Source organism: Salvelinus sp. IW2-2015, linkage group LG1, assembly GCF_002910315.2.
Source record: "Salvelinus sp. IW2-2015 linkage group LG1, ASM291031v2, whole genome shotgun sequence".
NCBI lineage: Eukaryota > Metazoa > Chordata > Actinopteri > Salmoniformes > Salmonidae > Salvelinus > Salvelinus sp. IW2-2015.
This window is the reverse complement of record NC_036838.1, coordinates 2,548,771-2,566,478: the sequence shown is the minus strand read 5'-3', so window position 1 is coordinate 2,566,478 and position 17,708 is coordinate 2,548,771. Positions and strand designations below refer to the sequence as shown.

At 43.4% G+C, this 17,708-nt stretch overlaps 1 protein-coding gene across 1 annotated transcript; it reads right to left on the bottom strand.

Annotated features, from left to right (window-relative positions):
* cfap52 (cilia and flagella associated protein 52) lies at positions 1-16,741 on the bottom strand. Its single transcript, XM_024011089.3, is given in 16 exon segments — positions 1-780; positions 2,277-2,388; positions 10,010-10,112; positions 10,593-10,745; positions 11,019-11,134; positions 11,136-11,164; positions 11,840-11,923; positions 11,926-12,008; positions 12,397-12,567; positions 13,964-14,064; positions 14,169-14,285; positions 14,755-14,854; positions 15,021-15,149; positions 15,382-15,518; positions 15,782-15,981; positions 16,429-16,741. Coding segments are annotated over 16 exon segments (1,878 nt in total). The 5' UTR covers positions 16,490-16,741; the 3' UTR covers positions 1-598.
* Positions 16,742-17,708: the final 967 nt, after the last annotated feature.

The window sequence follows — 17,708 nt, the reverse complement described above, 5'->3', positions numbered from 1 at the left end:
TGTATGAAATATGCATTTAATGTACTGTGTAGCCTGCCTTTTTACATTCACTGTGTATTAATGGGGAAATAGGGGGATGACACAATCACTTCTGTTCTTCCCATAGAAAATCAGAGAGAATGCTATTCAAGGTTATGATGAGCAGATGAGTATCTTTATGTGACTACAATATCCAGCTTTGCATTGATGAGGTTAAGAGCCCCTAAGTCAAATTATTTGGTTAATTCCATGCATATTAGAACACGTGTGTCTGCCAAGTTTGTTGATGCAGTACATTATTAGAGTATGGCGAATACCACACAAAAACTATGCAATTACCTTCAACAAGCAAAATGTAGCTAGTAATGCATACTTCAGTCAATATCGCACAATCAAAATTATATCAATTTATTTTCATGAATGAATGAAACATTTGCTCTATAATGGCATTACTGGCAGTGTTCATGACTTCTTCGGAGTTGTTTGTTGTGAGGACAGGTATGTATTGGGACTGGGCAGGGTCAAGGTCAAAAGTTAAACGTTTGTAGGGTAGGTGGGTCAAAGGTCATAGGGTCATGTTTTTTTTGACCCTCTGTTCTCCTGGCATCCGGGAGGCACTCTAGGGAGAGGAGGGATGGGGGTACCTCCACCGGAGCACGGCCCCGTCGGCACTGGTGCTCACCATGCTCCTGTTGTTGGAGGAGATCGTGACGCTGGTGATGCTGCCGCTGTGGCCGACGCCCACGTGGGTCACCTCGCCCTCCGAGTAGTCCCACACCTTCACCAGCTTCTCATCTCCACCTGAAGTGGGCCAGCAGAGACACATATACCATGTTAATTTCTACTGCAAAGCCTACAAACATTGATCCAACCACATGCTGGGTGAAGTCACGCTCATACCAAGTGCTCTTCACGATAGTCCCAAGCTATTGAGAGTCGATACAGGGATATTTAATGGACAGACCATGTGCTGTCATTGATTGATGGTAGTCAACAGTAGCCTAGTGTCACGGCTGTTATGAAGGACGGACCAAGGCACAGCGTGAGTTGGGTTCCACATATTTATTTTCAGTGAAATAAAACTAAACAATAAACATACAACGACCGTGAACAACGTGGTGCTGAATGCACTCACACAAAACAATATCCCACAAATGCAGGTGGGAACAGGGACACCTTATGTATGATCCCCAATTAGAGACAACAATAATCAGCTGCCTCTAATTGGGAACCATACTCAATCACAAACATATAAATAAATCGACTAGAACACCCCCTAGTCACGCCCTGACCTACAACACCATAGAGAATCAAGGGCTCTCTATGGTCAGGGTGTGACAGTACCCCCCCCCAAAGGTGCGGACTCCGGCTGCAAAACCTGAAACCAAATGGGGAGGGTAGGGGGGTTGACTAGTGGCGGTTCCGGTGCGGGTCGTAGCCCCCGCCCAGACCCCGGATCCGGCCTGAAGTGCCTGTCACCAGTCCGGTGCCACCTGTGCTGGCTCCATGCACCAGGCCTCCAGTGCGCCTCCCCAGGCCAGAGCCTTCCTCTGCGCCGGTGCCCAGTCCAGGCACGTTGTCCAACCCAGCTCCATGGCCGGAGCCCTCCTCTGCGCCGGTGCCCAGTCCAGGCACGGCATCCAGTACCGCTCCAAGGCCGGAGCCTTCCTCTGCGCCAATGTCCAGTCCAGGCACGGCGTTCAGCCCGGCGCCATGGCCGGATCCGGGGTCTGGGCGGGGGCTACGACCCGCACCAGAGCCGCCACCGACACTAGTCACCCCCCTACCCTCCCCATTTGGTTTCAGGTTTTGCGGCCGGAGTCTGCACCTTTGGGGGGGTACTGTCACGCCCTGACCATAGAGAGCCCTTGGTTATCTATGGTGTTGTAGGTCAGGGCGTGACTAGGGGGTGTTCTAGTCGATTTATTTCTATGTTTGGGATTGAGTATGGTTCCCAATTAGAGGCAGCTGACTGTCGTTGTCTCTGATTGGGGATCATACTTAAGGTGTCCCTGTTCCCACCTGCATTTTGTGTATGTGCATGTAGCACCACGGATGTCACGTTTCGTTGTTTGTTTATTGTTTTATTGAAGTTTCACGAAATAAAAGATGTGGAACTCTAATCACGCTGCGCCTTGGTCCGTCCATTATAACAAACGTGACACCTAGTCCTAGATCTGTTGGAGCTGTGCCAACTCCTATGTCAATGTCACGCCAAATAGTTGGCGAGATCACAAATCAACTCATGCTCTACCTCTTCAACTCAGCCAACAAAACCAATGTACAGGGTACTGTACCAGTGACAAGGTGCTGTCCGTCCTGTGAGATGTGCATGCCATTGATGGCTCCTGACAGGGAGCCCTCCAGTTCTCTGATGGCGGAGCCGTCATACACCTCCCAGTAACCAATCTGGGAAAGAAGAAGGCCATTCAGGTATATGGAATATGAATGAGAGAGCTTGTACATATAAAACTTGTCAGATTCGTTGATTTGACATATTCTATGTTATATTACAATAAATTATGAAAATGACCATGCATCACAGTTTTATAGTAAGTATGAACGCCACTCCTTGTATGTCTTCTGTTCGTTCATAGTATAGTAATTCTGCCTCACTGAATTATCCATCTTCATTATTCCACTATATGTAAATGAGGCCGGAGAGAGTCTATCAAGTTTTTGTGCGCCCGCCACAGGTAAAACAACATGTTTGTGACTCTAAATGAGAGTTAATCGTCCCGAGGGTTTGCAGCTGTCAAAGACTTGCGTCTCTCAAAGGCTCAATTGCTTTTTGAAGTTTATTTACAGCCGCACAGTAACGCCACAATCTCCCCACACACACAAGCGAGGTCCTTTCTTGTTCTTTTTATGACAAAGCTAATTACAACTACAAACTAACTGATGCAAACGAGAGGACAGAGGAATTTCATCATTAAAATGCAGCATGTGAGTGCTTCTTCAGGTATCAAGGAAGAGGAAACTGGCAGCTTAACTGGCTGGCAGCACATAACTAAACCATTTGTGATTTTAAGTATTGGAACTGGCCAAAGTGATTGTACCTGGAAATGACTGATTTCTTTATACGCACAATGGGCTTTATTAACTGAAAATCTACTCATCAACGAGTCAATGTTTAGGCTATAGAGTGAATATTACAATAACCAACGCAATCTCACACAGAAGTGAGAAAATGTCTAGAATATCTGAATAAAACAGTTCAGAGGAATCATCAGAAAGGTGTCGGCCTATCAGAAAAAAGCTCCAGTTGTATGCAATGAAACAAGTAATGTTACATGGGAGAGAGCTCAGAATAGCATTTATGAGAATAGCTTCTCGGACTGGATTTCATCTCTTAGTAAGACCACAAACATAATGCATTATGGGACTGAGGAAATGTAATCTCACAAAGACGTATCAAATACAGTTTGTAATAATGGGATTGAAGAGAAACAAATGGCAAAAAAACAACAAGGTATTGATCGTTTTAAAAATGAAAAACAGTGCTCAAAGCACTGTGCTTTAAGAGACACATTTCTGTGGGATGGTAAAAAATACCTTTGTACCTCAATATAATTCAAATGCAATGGAAAAGCTTACAGACTGGAAAACACATTTGTAAGACATTATTGAGAAATACACAACAGTCAGGACTTTTCTTCAGTATAATTCAATTCAAATGGAAAGGCTCAAGGTTCTTTACATGCATCATTCATTGTGAAAACATATGGTCAACATAATGACCGGCAACCATAATTTATGCATACATGATATTTTTTCAATATGATTGAAATTAAATGGAGAAATCCAAAGTTCTTTGCATGCATTCATTCACTTTATGAAATAACATTTTTGGTCAGCATAATGAAAGAAAAACCTCTCAATACCAGCAGCAACTAGCTTACATGATTTGAATCTTAATCAAATCACTGGCTATCATATGAGGTGAGATATGACACAGCCAAAAAAGTGAGAGGGAGGGGAGTTAGCCAAGTAGCAGACACAACACTCCCTCTCTCCAGTATAGCTTGTGTTGTGTCATATAGTGAATGGGTTCAAATCCAGTTTGATTCTCTAGTCACGACCTCTCTCCCCTCTCCTGGTGTCATGGAAGGGTATTTGAGACAGCACCTGTGTGAGAGTGGCGATACCCTCACCCATCTGTTGTTCCCTCCTTCTCCTGTAGAACCTGGCTGCCATCCACGGCAACATCCACCAGAAATGAATTAGGGGGTGTATGCTTATGATTAACGAGACGTGGTGTGATCATAACAACATACTCAAGTCTTTCTGTTACATGATTTAGAATTCCTCACAATCAAATGTCGACCGATTATCTACCAAGGAATTCTCTTCGATATAATCAAAGCGTATATATTCCCCAACAGACCAATGATGGCCTGAACGAACTTTATCTGACTCTTTGTAAACTGGAAACACAGAGGCTGCATTCATCGTAGCTGGGGATTTTAACAAGGCTAATCTGAAAACAAAACTCCCTAAATTCTATCAGCATATCGATTGTGCTACAGGGCTGGTAAACTTGGATCATTGTTATACTAACTTCCGCGACGCATATAAGGCCTCCCCCGCCTCCTTTCGAAAGCTGACACACTCATTTTGTTGCTTCCAGCCTACAAACAGAAACTAAAACAGCAAGCTCCGCTCAGGTCTGTTCAACGCTGGTCCGACCAATCTGATTCACGCTTCAAGACTGCTTCGATCACGTGGATTGGGATATGTTCGCATTGCGTCCAACAACAACATTGACGAATACGCTGATTCGGTGGCGAGTTCATTAGAAAGTGCATTGACGATGTCGTACCACAGCAACGATTAAAACATTCCCAAACCAGAAACCGTGGATTGATGGCAGCATTCGCGTGAAACTGAAAGCGCGAACCACTGCTTTTAACCAGGGCAAGGTGACCGGAAACATGACCGAATACAAAGTGTAGCTATTCCCTCCGCAAGGCAATCAAACAAGCTAAGTCCCAGTAGAGACAAAGTAGAGTCGCAATTCAACAGCTCAGACACAAGAGGTATGTGGCAGGGTCTACAGTCAATCACGGATTACAAAAAGAAAACCAGCCCCGTCGCGGACCAGGATGTCTTGCTCCCAAACAGACTAAATAACTTTTTTGCTCGCTTTGAGGACAATACAGTGCCACTGACACGGCCCGCTACCAAAACTGCGGGCTCTCCTTCACTGCAGCCGAGGTGAGTAAAACATTTAAACGTGTTAACCCTCGCAAGGCTGCAGGCCCAGACGGCATTCCAGCCGCGTCTCAGAGCATGCGCAGACAGCTGCCTGGTGTGTTTAAGGACATATTCAATCAATCCTTATCCCAGTCTGCTGTTCCCATGCTTCAAGAGGGCCACCATTGTTCCTGTTCCCAAGAAAGCTAAGGTAACTGAGCTAAACGACTACCGCCCCGTAGCACTCACTTCTGTCATCATGAAGTGCTTTGAGAGACTAGTCAAGGACCATATCACCTCCACCCTACCTGACACCCTAGACCCACTCCAATTTGCTTACCGACCAATAGGTCCACAGACGACGCAATCGCAACCACACTGCACACTGCCCTAACCCATCTGGACAAGAGGAATACCTATGTGAGAATGCTGTTCATCGACTACAGCTCAGCATTTAAACACCATAGTACCCTCCAAAATCGTCATCAAGCTCGAGACCCTGGGTCTCGACCCGTCCTGTGCAACTGGGTCCTGGACTTCCTGATGGGCCCCAGGTGGTGAGGGTAGGTAACAACATTCCACCCCGCTGATCCTCAACACTGGGGCCCACAAGGGTGCGTTCTGAGCCCTCTCCTGTACTCCCTGTTCACCCACGACTGCGTGGCCATGCACGCCTCCAACTCAATCATCAAGTTTGCGGACGACACTACAGTGGGAGGCTTGATTACAACAACGACGAGACGGCCTACAGGGAGGAGGTGAGGGCCTCGGGTGTGGTGTCAGGAAAATAACCTCACACTCAACGTCAACAAAACAAAGGGATGATTGTGGACTTCAGGAAACAGCAGAGGCAGCACCCCCCTATCCACATCGACGGGACAGTAGTGGAGAAGGTGGAAAGTTTTAAGTTCCTCGGTGTACACATCACGGACAAACTGAATTGGTCACCCACACAGACAGCGTTGTGAAGAAGGCGCAGCAGCGCCTCTTCAACCTCAGGAGGCTGAAGAATTTTGGCTTGTCACCAAAAGCACTCACAAACTTCTACAGATGCACAATCGAGAGCATCCTGTCGGGCTGTATCACCGCTGTACAGCAATGCTCCCGCCACAACCGTAAGGCTCTCCAGAGGGTAGTGAGGTCTGCACAACGCATCACCGGGGAAACTACCTGCCTCCAGGCACCTACACCACCCGATGTCACAGGAAGGCCATAAAGATCATCAAGTACAAACCAACCGAGCCACTGCCTGTTCCACCCGCTATCATCCAGAAGGCGAGGTAGAAGTGCATCAAAGCAGGGACCGAGAGACTGAAAAACGCTTCTATCTCAAGGCCATCAGACTGTTAAACAGCCACCACTAACATTTAGTGGCCGCTGCCAACATACTGACTCAACTCCAGCCACTTTAATAATGGGAATTGATGGAAATTATGTAAAAATGTATACTAGCCACTTTAAAACAATGCACGTATATAATGTTTACATACCCTACATTACTCATCTCATATGTATATACTGTACTCTATATCATCTACTGCATCTTGCCATCTTTATGTAATACATGTATCACTAGCCACTTTAAACTATGCCACTTTATGTTTACATACCCTACATTACTCATCCTATGTATAGACTGTACTCTATACCATCTACTGCATCTTGCCTATGCCGTTTTAACCATCACTCATTCATATATCTTTATGAACATATTCTTTATCCCTTTACACTTGTGTGTATAAGGTAGTAGTTGTGGAATTGTTAGGTTAGATTACTTGTTGGTTATTACTGCATTGTCGGAAACTAGAAGCACAAGCATTTCGCTACACTCGCATTAACATCTGCTAACCATGTGTATGTGACAAATACAATTTGATTTGATTTGAATTACATCCAAGGCTAGCATGTGGCTACTATTCAAGGAGAGTTAGGTTGAAGCATTAAGTTGCTGAGAGAAGGACACACTGAATTAACTGGCTTGAATTGTGAGGATGACCACACAATTTATTTTCATAATGAGCCAAATCTATTGGTTTTCTACCCAAAGTTGCAAAGGAAATCTATTTAATAAACACAAGAAACCAGCAAAATAGACAAAAGAGTGTGGCGGTATAGCAGGAACTATAGCAGCATCTAGTGGTCAAAATAGGGTACTTTCACACTTCTTTATGGTAAATAATGCAAGTGACTTCAATGATTCATTTCTCTGAACAGTTGGGAAAAAACATCACCAGATTCACAGGGAATACATTACAGTATGAAGAAGCAGTACTCCAAGCCACAGCTTCATTCTACTTGTCAAACAGAGAACTGATACTGTATACTGGTTGTTGGGGTGGGATTGGCATGGGGTGTGTGGGGCCCGTGGGTGGCTTTTTACTATTTTTTGGGATACCAAATTTTTCTCATTAGTAAGAAGGTTGGTTGGTTTGGTCCAAATCGGATGTTGGGTACTAAATTTATTGAATATTATCTGAATCCTATCAATTAAAATGGCCAATTTAGATGCAGTCAATTAGCTTAATTTCTCAGATATAACATTGAATTTCAGCAAAGTAATGTTTCAGGAATGCTAATCGTACCTGTTTCTAACTACAGAAACAATTTCAGAACAATCTGAGAGGGTGGGTGTCATGGCTTGCTGAAATGACATGGAACGACTCTTGCTTTAAAAGGCACAGTGCAGTCAGTGTTTTATATATATTTACAGACTATGAGGTTGGACTAATACTGTAAAATTGTGAAAATGATAATAATGCCCTTTTAGTGTAAGAGCTGTTTGAAAAGACCGCTTGACATTTCTGCCTGTTTTGATGGGATGGCGTTTTGGCCAGGCGGTTTAAGTTAATAGACCAATAACAAAGATCATTTCAAACCTCTCTGCCAATAACAGCTAGTTTTCAGGTTACATATCCCTCCAATTAGGCTTGTCCAATTTGCCACTCACTCAGACCACTCCCAAACAGTCCTAGCAAAATTCTTGCTTGAGAAATTGCTCTTTGCTAAGAAGCAATTATTTATTATTTTTGACCATTTAAATTTAAAACATTAACAGTAAAGTGCTTGTTGTTACCCAGAAATGATTGATATTTCGATAAAAACGGTTGCATTGGTACTTTAAATACTAATTGCCTAGCAAGGTTGGCTTCAGCTATAGGTCCTACAATCATTACAATGCATTGAAAGCTACACCACTGTGTCAAATTGAGATTAAATGTCTAGTCTTTTGTGAAATCTTACGGTACAGTATGTGTTGTGTAATTTCAATACCAGTATGTTGAAAACATGAATACATGCTGTGCCAAGATGAGTCTATATTTTCACTCTGTTGTGTGTAGAGTGTTGTGAAATTCCACCTATATGTTGAGGCAATACATCATTGAGGACAGTAACCCACTTATGAAGGGCTGTACATCGATAAAGCCTTCTTAGCTACTGTGTGGGCTTCCATTTATCTCGATGCTACGCTCAGCCATGTATTTGACCATGCTAATCCATTTACACACACAGTACCTCTCGCCAACGAAATATAATCCCCCTCTTTTAATTGAACATCTCAAGGACATTAGTCAAACAAAGAAGTTATAGGATGTTCAAGAGCGGTCTCTTTTAAACGGAATACTTCAGAAGGTCTTTATTGTCCTATTAGTGCTGGACAATGGGAAGGCCACAGAAGCCTATATACCATGCCTCTGATAACTGACATGCCACAATAGCTAATAATAAATAACACAGGATCAATCCCAAGACCCTGATGGCCCTACATCACAATCAGCCCAAACTGGAACCAACACCCAGGAGTGCTGGGTCATCATCACAAGAGGCTTCTGGCTGACCCCACCACAGAACCACCAGCAGCATTAGTCCGTTCTGTCGTCTCCGTCCATCCGACAGACTGGAGAGTGTGAAGCTGTCCCCAAAGACCCTCTACCACTGACTGAACTCTGAGCCAAGGAGCTGCTGCATCCCATCCCTCTCTTCCTGTCCCCCTCCCTCTCTCTCTCTCTCTTTCTTTCTTGTGTGTGTGTGTGTGTGCGTATGTATCTGTGTGTGTTGCTGTTTGCTCACCCCAGACAGAGTGCCTGTGTCCTGGAGCGAGCAGATGGTGTATCTGGCACACAGGCACTTGGATGGCATAGGCAAGCATCGCATCCGCAGGAAGACGCGAGAGCCAGAGCACTCTCTTTCTAGTCTCTCTCTTTTTTCCTCTCCTCATTTTCTCAGTCTCTCTTTTTTCCTCTCCTCATTTTCTCAATCTCTCTTTTTTCAGTCTCAGCGCATTCACAGTCCTCGCTAATCAGTACAGTTTGTCCTCACCTCACAGCGTGGTGTTGAGCCAACAATACGGGCCTTATTAGTCTGCAGAGCTTGTGATGAATGGATATTAAGGTGCATATTGAAGAGGAGCTATTGTGAACCTCGGCTCGCACCTTATGTAACTCAGTTTATATTATAGGTAATCAAGGCGTAAAGAGGTGTTACATACACCTGGCAGCCTGACTGGTATATCGTGGCATATTATGACTGGTAAAAAAGGTTTGGAAACTTTTCAAAACACGACACAGCTGACGTGTGCATGTGTACAAGCTTGACATGGCCTTTCTACAGCACATCATACACTCGTCTCTCTAACAGAGCTCATCTCGAACATCTAACATCTGGAGATGAGATGAAGGCTAACAAGGATGCCTCAATACGGAGAACAGCCTTCTCTAACTTTCCATGACTGGTGACAGGGGACCATACGCTGCACAGAGAAATCATCAGCTAGCTACAGTGTGCTGCCAGTGAGTTGTGGCACCAAGAGGGACCTGAGTCTTTTCTAATTCCAAACCTTTCTGTCGGTGCCACTGGTGATGATCTGGTACTCCTCCGGGTGGTAACACACACTTCTGAACAGAGTGTTGGCCAGGACCATCTGATTCCTCACAAAACGCCTGCAGCGGGAGGAGGAGAGAGGAAGAGGAAGGGAGAGGGGAAGTTAGAGAAGCAGGGAGGGTACCAGGGAGATGAGACTTGAAATGAATGTTGAATACAGGAAACACATGAATGGAGGAGTGGTATTAGTGGTAGTGGTAGTAATTATGTGTGTTGAAAGCCTCTCACAGTGGGAAGCCAATGCAATCAGACAGAGAGGGATAAAGGCTTGCTTGCTTGCACATCTACATGTGTTTATGGATTTGAGCATGCATACATCCATGCGTGTGTGTGTGTATAGTATGTGTGTGTACAGTGTGTACAGTGTGTGTATGTGTGTGTGTGTCTGCACATCTACATGTGTTTGATCGGATGTGAGCATGCATACGTGTGTGTGTGTGTGTGTGTGTGTGTGTGTGTGTGTGTGTGTGTGTGGTGTGTTGGTTGTGTGTGTGTGTGTGTGTGTGTGTTGTGACATGAGAATGTGCATTTGAACTCACACCAAGTCCCAGATGATGCAGGCCCCATCCGAGCTGGCGGTGACACACTCCTTGTCGTTGCTCTTGATCTTGATGCTGGTGACGGTGGCTTTGTGCTCCTTCATGGTCTCAATGAGCCGGTGACAGCCCTGCAGGATCTCCCACACACGCACTACAACAGGCCAGAGACTGGCACTAGGACTCAATACAATGATGCTGTTGAGGAACACCACTAAAACATTGTTCAAAATATGTATGTAATAATAACGTGTTTTTTGGGAGGTTTTTTTGTGAGAAGGATGGGGGAAAAGGAAGAGCTTCAAATATGTGTACAAATGTCACATCAAGTGGTGGTTAATTAATACTGGTGGTTCTTAACTATGCTCTCTATTTAAATATAGACTAAAAGGTGTCCTGTGCCATGCCGGGGTGACTTTTCATCTGACCTGTCCCTCTCCTCCTCCACTAATGATCCTCTTGCAGTCTCTGGTGCCAGCGATGGCAGTCACGCCCATGCTGTGGGCATTTTGGATGACCAGCATGGCTCTGCCAGTCTCTGGGCGGCAAAACACGACGTCTTCCATCGTTCCAGGCTGTTAAAACAATTGGAACAAGAAAAATGCATTAGATGTGACTAGTCGATACATGACATCTTAAGTATTCTATACGAGATTGTGCCATAATGTGTTGTGAGATAGCCTAGTACAGATCTATTTGTGCTATCATGCCAAACACTGTGGCCATTCGGCAGTCTTTGGCATGACAAGGAGTGGCAAGGAGTGGCAAGGAGTGCATGATGCCCAAACAGACTGGTATCCAGGCTACTGTGTAGATTGTGTGCTCAGTCCCTTCCTATTGTAGTACATTGGACGTGTGTCTTAACTGTAAATGGTGGAATGAAAATGTACAGTAGAGGATCAAACCATTTATTATTATCATGACTCACATTAAGGCTCCAACAATGAGAAGGAATATCAGGCACATTCACACCCTCGCATTAAAAATACTGTCATTATCTTACAGGCCAATGTGTGCTCCATAACTTAGACAATGCCATACGCTGTGTTGATGACGTACCATCCCTCCCTAGTGTAGTGCTAGCCACATCAGGGTAGTGGTTTTGATTCCCGCATGGACCACATATACTGTGTTGTGTGTGTGTGTGTGTGTGGTGTGTGTGTGTGTGTGGTGTGTGTACACTTGTTGTGTTGCATTCATTTTTTTGAATGACCCATTGGCAAACCGAACTACTATTGGTTCCTGCCTACCGCTGATGATGCTGTGTCCGTCGATCATGAAGTCCAGGGCGTTGCAGGTCATGTTGGGGACGGAGATCCGCAGCAGCTCCTTGGAGTCTCGGCGTGCCACACTCTGATGTCATCCTGGGAAACGTGGCAAACAGCTCCGACGTGCCCTGGGAGAGATTCAGAAACATCGCTGGAATAAGTTTGTGGCCAGTCATTCTGCACTTTAGTCTATGGAACAGGAGTTACTTTGTACCAGAGCATAGGTTATAATACATGTTTATGCTTAAACATGGTCATATCGCCCTCTGGTGGGAGTAAATGTGATATGACAGCAAAGCATGAAGGAGGACGAAAGCAATGTTGTTTTAGCGAGTCTCTCTTGACAGCATAGACTATGTTTGAGGTGGAGATATTTAAAGACAGCTATATATTTTGAGTGACATATGGCATCAGGTAGTAGTGAATAGTAGAATGTGTTGTATAAACCAATATTGTGGGGGGAAAAGTGAATCAACGTCCAGTATGTAATGTCCTTGTCTCTAAATGGGTGCCTAATATTATTGAAGGGTGTCACTCACAAAGGGAAGGCCACGTCTTGGACTGCACTGTTGTGACTGGTGGCGATCAGCTCCTCTTTGAAGTCTGTGTAGCCAAAACGGTAGATCTGAGCCGCCTCCGTTCCTGCAAAGAACTGGTGGCCCTCGCCTCTCACAGCGATGGACGTCACTCCCCCCTCCAGCTGAACCTTCCTATGAGGGTTAGATGATGAATGGCAGAATGCTGCATTGAGTACATTATGTACTTCTACACATAGCGTTAAAAGGCCCACTCCGTAATAAAAAATGTATACAAAATCTCAGCCCCACCTCTTGGTTTGCCATCAAATCAAATCAAATCAAATGTATTTATAAAGCCCTTCTTACATCAGCTGATATCTCAAAGTGCTGTACAGAAACCCAGCCTAAAACCCCAAACAGCAAGCAATGCAGGTGTACAAGCACGGTGGCTAGGAAAAACTCCCTCGTAGCCATGAAGCTGACGGGCTGAAGAAATGTAACCACTTTAATGTATAGGCTAAGCTACAGTATGGATGCAATATGACAGTTTTAGATAGATGATATCAACCAGTGGTTCTCAACTGGTGGGTCGCGGCCCAAATTTGGGTGGTGGGAGGTTCTGAATGGGACGCAAAGAAATACTTGGCTCTGAATTGAAACTACTAATACCAGGTAGAAAGTGTGTATAAATTATAATCAACATACATTTCTTTATCATTTATTCTCCTCATTTTTTTATTGTATTGTTTTTATTTGATCACAGTATTTATATATAGAGTTATTAGCTGCGCTATTTAGCAGATTTGGTTAATTGTGTGGTCTCAAACAAGTGAGCTTGCCAACATTCTTCATCAAGAATATGAGCAATATGGATTTATTGACAATGAAAAAGTTGTGAATGTTGTTCGCTTGTCTAATATACACTGAACAGATATACACAAATTTACACTGAACTGGAAGCCTGGGTCTTCCCGCCAGACCTCAGGAATATGACATGACCGATACAATCTGTCAGTCAAAGTGCCCACCTTGCAATCGGCTTGATTCCCAGTCATGGGAAATCCATATATTAGGGCATAATGAATTTATTTCAATTGATTGATTTCCTTAAATGAACTGTGACTCAGTAAAATTGTTTCAAATTGTTGCATGTTGCGTTTATATTTTTGTTCAGTGGTCCCGTGTGGCTCAGTTGGTAGAGCATGGCGCTTGCAACGCCAGGGTTGTGGGTTCATTCCCCACGGGGGGACCAGGATGAATATGTATGAACTTTCCAATTTGTAAGTCGCTCTGGATAAGAGCGTCTGCTAAATAACTTAAATGTAAATGTTCAGTATATATTTTGAATTCTCACACATGCTCACTCTAATATACTGTATCTACCCCTGGATTGTTATTTCTTGATTTCTTGTTTTGATTATTTGTGTATTAGTATTGTATTTGAGAGACATTCTACTTCACTGTTGGAGCTAGTAACATAAGCGTTTCACTGCACCAGCAAATCTGTGTACGCAACCAATAAACTTTCATTTGATTTTGATTTGATATAGACAACTTGATTTTCTGTCAACCTGCAGTACTTACTTACTTAATGGTTTTGAAGTTAGGTCCCGAGCACAAAGTGAACATGCCATCCCCAGAGCCCACCAGGATGTCCCCAGACTTCAGCACCTTCAGTGTGTTGACACCCTGCACCAAAAAGACAAGAGGGACAGCTGTACCAAAACTTAACTACAGTAGGATCTCAGAGATATGAACATGTGGAGGTCACTCAGGACACTGAATAAACCCACCTTGCTGAATTTCTGTTTTCGTGGCCCACAGCTGTTGAGGAGGCGGGTCTTCAGGTTGACCTTCAGGATGTCACCACTGGTGGTTCCGCAGTAAAAGAAAAGGTCGTCGTCTGGGATCTGTGATGCAACGGGGTCACCTTAGAAATAAGCTTTCCGTCTCCACCTGTACTACTTTGAGAGGCTGCTTGATATGCCGGGAAATTCTTTATCTTTATTTTAATTCAGAGATCAATTGACCTCAGACGACAATTACCATGTGAATAAAATAACAGGAACCTGAATTTGTGTGTTTACAGATTTCCTCATTAATAAACCATAACAAGTATTGATGAATAGTTTACCTTTGCTTTGTCTCAAAACGTACTTTGAGTGGTTAAGAATGGGTCGTACAAAATCATTTTGGGGGGCATTTGGCACCATTGTGCAATTTACTCACTGGTTGAATTAATGTTGTTTACACATCATTTCAATGAAATTACGTTGAACCAACGTGGAATAGACGTTGAATTGACATCTGTGCCCAGTGGGTACTCAGTCAGTACCACTATTACTTTGAGCTGTGTCTGCTTTCTATGGTTTAGTTCACCTCAATGCATTTGACAATCCTCTTCAGTTGTCCTGTCTGGCATTCCGTAGGCCGGATCTTCCTATTTGGAAGGTCTAGCTCCCAAACACGCATCGTACCACTACAGGGAAACAACATATTACAAGTGTGTTAATTCGAAAGTACTAATAATAAACTGTATTTATTTAATAATTCTGCGTTGTGTTCAAGTCCAATAAAGATCCGTTCTGATTGACAAAGTAATACTCTATTCTAACAGCAACCCAGAGTCTCTGTAAGTCACTCACTTGCCGGCGGAGATGAAGATGGTGTCGCTGTGGTTGGTGTACTCGATGGTGAGGCAGTGGCCCGCACTGTGGGCAGAGGCCGGGCTCCCACAGATCGCTTCTTTGCTCTCAAGGTTCCACACCACAATGCTGAAAACACAAACCATTCACATTTACAGCCGTTCTGTAGTATAACCTACAAATTACTGTTGAAATTCTTCCAATGTGAAAGTAGTTTTTAAAGTGACACAATCATCCAAAGCCTGTTGGATCTAACTAATCTAATCATCCAATCAAAGGTCTGAGGACCAGCTGATTAGTAGGATAAGGTGTGTTATAGCAGGACTGGAACAAAATGCTGCTACATTAAACTACCTCGTACCTTCCATCATCCTGTCCACCCAGGGAGACAAGGTACTTGTCATTGGGGGAGAAGGCAAGTCCCTCCACCTTCGCTTTGTGGAGCTGTAGTCTGGCGTGGATCGCTCTCTTCTCATAATCCCAGATGATCAGATCAGCCTGCAACAACATAGATTAACTCTGTAATCTACTGCCATTCATTTGTTTCTTACGTTCAACATTCATCTGTAGCCTCTTCCTCTGTGACTCCATCCAACTGTGTCTGTCTGTACGTCTGTCTGTCTGTCTGTCTGTCTGTCTGTCTGTCTGTCTGTCTGTCTGTCTGTCTGTCTGTCTGTCTGTCTGTCTGTCTGTCTCTGATATCAAGAGGCGAAACATGACTGCTCTCTTAATACTAGAAAGTTTCACTGTCTTTAGTTTACCTTGAAGCCCATGAAGGTGACCTGTCCAGAAGCGATGTAGCATCCGCTTTTGGACACAGTGACACAGGAGACGTTGTTGGTGTGTCCATGGAGGAACTCCTGTTTGCCATCTTTCAGGCTCTTCAAAATAACAGTGCAACCAAGAGGATAGATTAAGTGTTCTCTGTCTGGGTGCACTCTGAGGCCAGAAAATACATGTCCTGTCAAAAAAAAAAGTAAAAGCAAGTAAAGACATGCTTTAGACAAGAACTAAAGATGAGGATATGATTATGATTTAACCTACTCTTCTGAAGGATTCAGGAGAAACTCATCAAGGTAAACAAACATGATGGATAGATTAGAGTTTTGAAGGAAACTTCTGAATACTTTCCATAAACTGAACAGCACATGACAAATTATTTAGTTATCTTCAGACACAATGAAAAGATGAAAAACCAGCTGAAAGCCCCACTAGCAACAAGCAACAGTAGTAGCTGGTACAGGTAGCTACCATAGCATGCCCTGATCCTAGCGACAACAGCCATATCACCCAGGGCAACAAATAACGTTAACTAACGTTAGTATTACTTGTTACCAGATACCTTGGTTAGCTCAGCTGAATATGTTAGCTAGCTAGCTAAAAAGGCTGGCAGGATATTTTACATTACCATTGAACCCAATCACAGCCTCCAGCTCAAGCCGTGGAATATCTTGCGCATCTCCAGCCATGATTCAACACAATTGCACCTCTTTTTTACTTTGAAGGTGTTTACACCAAGTCTTCAAGCTTGTAAAATCTTATCGAGCTTCAGCTACCTTTCGCTCATTTGCCATCTCGACAAACAAACGTTGCCTAGCAACTTAACCATTTGTTTGGATCTGTTTCTATGGTGATGTAGTAGTTTTCTCATGCATTTTGGGTGCGTCTTTGGAGTGTGATTGGTCCATAGAGATCGGTTTTGTCTAGAAGGGATAGCTTTCGTCAAAATTGACTTTTCGTAGCAGGTTTAAGAAAACTTGCATAGCAGGTTAGGAGAATTAACGTAACAGGCTAGGAAAAAGGTTAAGGTAAGAGTTAGCTATAATGCAAAAAAAAAAAAAACTTTTGAAGTCAATTTGACAGAAGCTGTATTCCATCTAGACATGGCTAGAGATCCTATTAAATTAGAAACCCTCAAAGTTCCAGAATGGAGTGAAAATGGAAGCTATTGTGGTTAGGGAGAAATCCAAACCAGTCTGGAATGAATATGCAGTAAAGGCATAGGTGATGCACTTCCTGCTTTTACTTACGCAGGAAAACAAAAAGTAAGGCATATGATATATCAGAAATTATGTAATATAAGTATTGTCAACCTAAACTATTATCATATAATTATAAATACAGTTTATATGGACAGGTTTTATACAAATGTTCTGTATAAATAGCCTATAACATAAACGTAAATAGACCATAAATGTCTAAATTTGTATTTTATTCTAAAGTGTTATTATATGATACAATATCAGTACTTGTTGCAATTACAACTTGTCTAATCCTATCATCAACTGATTGTTTGAACGGAATGTTGGCATATTGGTGTAACGGGTGTCGTCGTCGGATGAAGAGTAGTCGGACCAAAGCGCAGCGTGGTAAGTGATCATGTTTTTTTTATTAGAACTGAACACTATAACAAAAATAACAAGAGAATAAATTAAACCGAAACAGTCCTGTAAGGTGCAAAACACTAACCAGAAAATAACTACCCACAAAAACCATGTGGGAAAAAGCTACCTAAGTATGGTTCTCAATCAGAGACAACGAAAGACAGCTGCCTCTGATTGAGAACCACACCCGGACAAACACAAAGAAATACAAAACATAGTAAATGAACATAGAATGCCCACCCAAATCACACCCTGACCAAACCAAAATAGAGACATAAAAAGCTCTCTACGGTCAGGGCGTGAC